Source organism: Anser brachyrhynchus (genome assembly GCF_964034855.1).
Source record: "Anser brachyrhynchus genome assembly, chromosome: 12".
Classification (NCBI taxonomy): Eukaryota; Metazoa; Chordata; class Aves; order Anseriformes; family Anatidae; genus Anser; species Anser brachyrhynchus.
In genome coordinates, this window is record NC_137707.1 from 5,169,959 (window position 1) to 5,176,344 (window position 6,386).

General features: G+C 42.5%; 1 protein-coding gene across 5 annotated transcripts in view; it reads right to left on the bottom strand.

Moving 5' to 3' along the window:
* The window catches only part of CMIP (c-Maf inducing protein), a 128,791-nt gene that overhangs the window by 87,760 nt on the left and 34,645 nt on the right, over positions 1-6,386 (bottom strand). Inside the window, exons 1-2 of one of the 5 annotated variants that reach the window (XM_080552464.1) lie at positions 5,365-5,908; positions 4,205-4,877 (exon numbers count right to left, since the gene is read on the bottom strand). The exons of 2 other annotated variants lie outside the window; for them this stretch is intronic. Coding sequence is in view for 1 of the 3 variants with exons in the window: in XM_080552463.1 (XP_080408589.1) it covers positions 804-917 (114 nt within the window). In the remaining 2 variants the exon portion in view is untranslated. Of the gene's footprint in view, positions 1-803; positions 1,683-4,204; positions 4,878-5,364; positions 5,909-6,386 lie in introns of those variants that run through there. 2 more of the 5 variants (XM_080552465.1, XM_080552463.1) reach the window with 2 other exon arrangements.

Consider the following 6,386-nt stretch of genomic DNA (forward strand, 5'->3'; position numbering starts at 1 on the left):
GGAACTGAGCCAGGCCAAAAATAATCCCCCTCCTTTTTTCTCAGCTCTGATGAATTTCTTCATCTTGCTCGCCAGGCTGCCTGTAAACAGCTGGACCACCCAAGCAAAGGATAGCGTGGGGGCGGGAATGACCGGACAGGAGGACCAAAGAGCTCAAGCCGGCGCTCACAGGGACAACACGTTAGCTTTTGCCGGTGCAGTGCTGGAACAGCTCTGCACCAGCTCAAAAGCACCCTGCTCCTACCACACTGCCCTCCTCTAGGGAGGACGAGACCCCCCCGGACTCACACATGTCCTCTTCTAAAAGCTTATTCCGCTTTACTTTTAAACTCAATCTCACTTCTTTGCACACACTGACACTAGAGAAGATTTGTTTCTATTTATAGTCCAGTATTCTTTTTACCAAGCACGTTATTTTCAAGCATTTGATTTGGCTTCACAAGACATGCTCAGCTGGTTAGCCAAGAAAGAGCAGAAGGGCTGTGACCTGCATCCTCCATCCCTGCACTGCGTTGAGAATGGCCAGGGGTATTTTCCCCCAAGCAGATTCAGAGAAGAACGTATTGCCAAATACATACGCACTGGATTTCTCTAGGTACAAGCCCAGCTATGCAAAACTGCTGAGCAGCTACCAGCTCCCAATGGCAGCATTACAGACACTGGTTCCCACTAATGGCTCAGCTACCCTGAACAGACACAAATTAAAACAAGCACTTTGTGGCAACGTTTGTTACAAACAACTTCATATTTTACAGCTTCCATCAAAAGCTGGTTGAAAGTTAACTAAGGATTTCACCACTTACTCGAACTGACCAATCCGACACAATAAGGTCAATGAATAATTTCAGCTGCGCTTTCACACTATCCAAAATATGGAATAATTCCCCAATTCTGCAGACTCCCTCTCCTCCTTCCATTTTGTCTCTTTTAAAGAAGGCCAACTGAAAAACAGAGAAGAAATACAAAGGCACCAAGCCCAGCTGTGCGCAGAGGCCCGGGCAGGAAGCAGTGTCAGGGCACCCTGCGCCACTTCGTGCCTGCAGCCTGCTGCTGCTCGCAGTCCTGACGAGCTCTGCTTAGGTAAATGATGAAAAGCAAGTCAAAGCCAAGACCAGAGCCTTGAGTCTGTACAAAACGATCTTTCTGAGGAGGCTGTGGAAGCCACGTGGAAAAGCAGTTGTTTTCCTCCATGGCCAGGCCCGGTTGTGGAAGAATTTCAAGCAGTCACAATCTGTTTCTGAATTTTATCCTTTCTAAGCCCAACAAAAGCCGAGTACACAGGACCTGTGCTACTCCAGTGATAAAGACAAGTACAAACTCTGCCCAAGTATCTCTGGGTTAGTCAACACAGCTGAAACCCCGAGCAGCACGGTGAGGTGCAAGGTCCCGTTTCATGGCTGCCGGAGCAGGTACTTGCGAAAACAAGAACTACAGAGGAACCTCAGCCTGTACCTGTCCAAGACAGACCTGCCCTGGCTCCCTGCAGCCAGGTACCTGCGTATATTACTCGCTGGTATTTTGTGAGGACTGCTCACACACAGTTTCAAGCGTAGCAAAGGAAACCGCTCTCCTCACGCTGCTGATGCTTATCTCTGTCCAAACCAAAAACACAGCGTTAAATATAACTGTTGTTCAAAGGCCCATTTTAGCATCCAACAATCGGAACAGTTTTAAAACACTTGTCTTACATCAAACTATTTTAGCCAAGAGCAGCTCTCAAACTTTAGCAGCACGAATTACAGTTTCGTGAATAGCTGAGAGTTCTTGCAGATGCACATACATGCCTCTCTGTTCACAGCTAGATGGCCAAGTTTAAAAAGTGCAAAAAGAAGAGCACATCCAGCAATTGTTTCCATTCAGAATGCCTTTTGTGATCCAAAAGGGGGGAGGGAGGATGGAAGAGATGGGGTTTCCAAATAAGGACGCTGATCTGGAGGCCAAATTTCAGAAACACTGAGCAATCTGTAGTGTTCCTCACCAGCACCTCCAACGGGCTCCGCGCTACTGAAAAAAAAAAAAGGACATTTGTACAAAACTAACTTCAGATTTTGGCAAAGATTAACTAGCTTTAGGGACACTCAAACCATGACCTAGGACACTTTATCTGCCATCCTATATTAGCATATTGAGACACGTTTGGTTTCAAAAGTCACTGCACTTGTGTATTTGTATAGAAGCCTTTGCATTATTAAGCAGAGAACCCTGAATGCATACACGCAACTGTTGCCTGCTGACCTACAATGAACTTGTAGACATGTTGATTTTATCTGTTTAACAGATTAGGTTTGCACTGACAGATGGACAATGCTACTGTTAAATTAATTAAAAATGAATACCATTAATGCTGGATGAGCATGAAACAAATTACCTTTGAGGTAAAACACTTCCAAATAGGGGGAAAGGGAAAGCAGTTAATAAGGGCAGACAATAATAGCTCCTTGTTCACCTTTAAAGATACTTATTTGTAAGTTCTACCTTTATCCTTCTGTTTTTCCTGTTGGTTCTTTACTTTTACTAGTAAATCAATTTATTTACTTACAGTAATTTTATGTAAGTTTATTTATCGATAATCAATACATTTACTAATGCTTTTACTAGCCTATACTCCTGTATTATCAATTTTATTTGGGTTAGCTAAATGCTAGCTAACTTACATTTATAGAATGTAATGGCAAGCCAAATCATTTTGAATGTACCTTTCATTGAATCTAATCTACTGGTCAAGATTTAGAGAACTATTAAAAATACAACCAATCACTCCATTTTCTACCATTAGCTTTCCGTTAGCCAAAAAAAATTAAATTACTATCTCTTTCGTTTTTTCCTAACTGGCATTCTTACAAAGCCCATAGATCACTTAAATTCTCATTCCCATTCTCCCTACATTTGAGGCAGAAGATTTAGGCTTCTGGGTAACATGCAGCTGGTAAATTTTTCTGACATCACTACCCACACAATTTTGTGAGCGTGCCCACTGAACCATTGTTTGCAAGCAAGCCTTCAAAATTACTAACCAGGGTATAAATTCTGAAGTGCCAGGAAGTCAAACTGAGCTACTCATTTCTTACTATCCACAATTCAATTAGTTGCAAATACCACACCAGCAGCAAACAGCAGTTCAATTTCTGCTGGCATATAACTCTACAAACTCGTTATAGTGTTCGGATTTTTAAAAAGTAACCTCTCCACTGCATAAGTCAGGTATTAATATTTTATCCAACAAAAAAGCTGGGAGGTGGAGGGAATGAAAAGATTAAGAGTATTTTATGATCTGTTATTTTAAATCTCAACTGTAAGATCAATTGCTGCTGCATTTATCAGTTTTGAATTTTTATATCCAACAACAAAAGATTAAATATGTAGTGACAGAAGAAAACTGTATCTCCACAAAGATAACGAAACACTAGAAACCTCATCCGCACCCCAAGCCTACAATGTAAAGAAACTAAAGAACAGAACTTTCCAGAGGCCATGGAGGAAAAAAAAAAAAAAGGATCATTAGAGAAAACCTAAACAAATCTACTCCAAGAAACAAGGACCCAAGTTATTAAAAAGGCCCCAGATGGATATTCTTACTGACTTCAGTGGCAGCACTTACATGCATAAACTTTGGCCGAACGTATAAAGGGCCGTCAGAGGGCAGATGCATTTTACTGTTTATGATGATCAAGATAAACTGGCAACGGATTCAGAGTTCTGTGTATTTTGGCTCCAGCTGTAAAATTAGCTGGAATATAAGGTTTCGGGTTCAAGGTGGTAAAAGACCTTATAGCCCACAAGCTGCAAGAGGAGGTAGTGGGGAGGCAGAGAATAGCAAGCAGAATGTGGGTAACAGCATGAAGCGTAGCAGTTTGGACAGCCAAACTTTCTCTATTGGGATGTTCATTGAAATCTAAAGGCACACTCAATTTCCACAGCAGCACAAGTGATAGACTGCCAGGCTCTGGCATCACCTGAATAGCTACAACACAACCAGCTCTTAATAGGTCCACGTATGATACTGGTATTCTGGGTTTCTGCTCAAAATGGCTCAAATTTAGCACACGAGGCAGCACAGCATTTAATTAAATGCATTTAAATTACTGACAGGGCTTTTTTTTAATTGCAATTCAAGTAATTATTTTGCCTGGAGTTTGTATAAAATCCTTCTTTTACTTCTCTGCTGGGAGGGCAGGGGAGGTGGAGGAAAGGAGAGATCTCTCACCTTGCCTGTTTCTGGAATACTTCTTTTCCAGGCTGCCGTTTTTCATTCAATTTGTTTGACTTGCAGTGCTACTTCCCCACTTTGTAGGCACAGCCCCTGAGCTCTTGGCCCAAGTGTTGGCCCATGCAGCCCAAGGCAAAATGTTGGAACTCTCTCCATGGGACAGGCTCTGCTGGCACCAGCGGGCTGGGAAGGCACCTAAAGCACTTGTCACGTAGGCTCTTCCTCTGTCCCCTGCAGCTGCTGAGCTACTTATGAACTTTGTTGTGCCACACTTTGAAAACGTAAGAGAGAAACCATTAAACAACCACTTTGAACGTGAAAAAGCCATCCGGCATTGCTGCTGAACACAGCTTAGTAACAAAGCCCACTTGCGGCCCGGTTGTCACAACAGGATTTAGACTAGCAACTGGGTTTCAAAGGTGAACTTGAACAGCAGATATGAGCAGGTGAAAGGCGTCACAGTGATGTCACCACCCTATTTCACCACACACCGGGCCCAACGAAATAACAATGCGGCTCACGTCCTTCAGTCACGGCTGGACCAAGTCTTGCATCCAAGGATACGTTGTTCTTTGGCCTCTGATCTAAGTCCTCCGATGAGAATATCGATAGTTGCTGTGAAACCGCGGTTATCTGGCATTTTGTTTGAATTTTTAGACAGCACAAATACCTGGGGACAGGTGCACAAAGAGTCAGAGCTGGTGTGACTGCGGCGCCTAGTTTCCAGCTCTAACCAAAAGGTGCCTGTGTGCAGAAAAGGCATTCCTGGAGAGAACAAACCCTGCATCAGGTGTGACCTGATGCGCACAGACACAAAACCACAATGATATCCCAACTGCGAAATCAGTTAGTTCACTTGCACCCGTGATGCTTTAACATCTTCTGGGTAGTTACAAGAAGAAAGCTTAAAAAAAAAAAGAAAAAAAAAATCCCAAACATGTAATTCAGTCTTAAATATAACACCAACTTCCCTGGATCCTGAGACACACTAGAAACCAGACAGGCAGTATCAATGCCAGTAGAGATCAATACTCCCACAAAATAGTGTTATGCTGTGCCTAGAAAGCAGAGGGAGCAGTAATAGATATCTAACACAAAAACACCCAACCCTTCAAGAATAGCTGTGCGAGTAGTAGCAACGATTGTACCATACGTACAAGTAATTACTGTCAGGACTCCATCTGGATCCGAAGTTTGGCGACTGTTTTACTAGCAGAAGAATCCCCAAGTTAAAACTGAATTTTGAGCTATGAGCCAGCGCCTCCCTGAAATTCTCTTTTCTCCTTCCTGTACAGCCACAGCACCGACCTAAGGATGTTTTTTTGGTTCCACATTCTCATACAGCAGGAGAATTCTGATTCACCCAAGAAATTTTAATTCAGAGGTACAAGCAGTATTATTTTTAGCACAAACAATGCCACTTTTCAGTTCTGAACTGTTCTATGGCAGCCTTTTTTTATTCACAATAAATATAAGAAGATAAAAATAAAAGCAAATAAACATGAGATCTAGGCTTTGCTCTCTCAGACCCTGACAAAAAAAAAGCAGAAGCAAGCCCCACACAGCTTTAAAGCCAGGGCTTTCAGGTGAAAACATGGAGATTCAGGTTCAAGCTTTGTTCTGTCCAATTTCCTGTCTTTTATAAAGGCCTTATTAGTGCACAAATGAGATCATGCAGGAGGAGCTAATTAACTGTCCTTTCCCACTGCCGCTCACCCTGCAGTCACTTACCTATGTAGAAATGTCCTCAGAACAGAGGATCAAACCCAGGCTCCTTCAATCAGCAAATTACCCTGCCCAAACTATAGCCTCTTCTTTTAGAGGGCATTCTTTCCCACTACCAACTGCTAGTACTGCTCCTCATTAGTCACTGGCTGAAGGGGAACATAAGAAAGCCCTACCCAACTGAAGTAAAAAAAAAAAAAAATAGAAAAAAAAAGAAAAGAAAAGTGGCAATAGAAATCAAGGTCCAAAAAATAAGTTTTCAGGTCCGAATAGACTTCTATCCCACTCCAGTTGTAAGGTGCTTATTCCACCTTTGGCAGCAAAACCATCATCAAGGCCAGCATTACAATTCCCCTGCCATAACCTGGAAATTGTGCGGCATGGAGGCAAAGGAGCAGTCCAAACCTAATGGAAGGATTTAAACAGCAAAAGAAAATTTATCATTTTTCTTTGA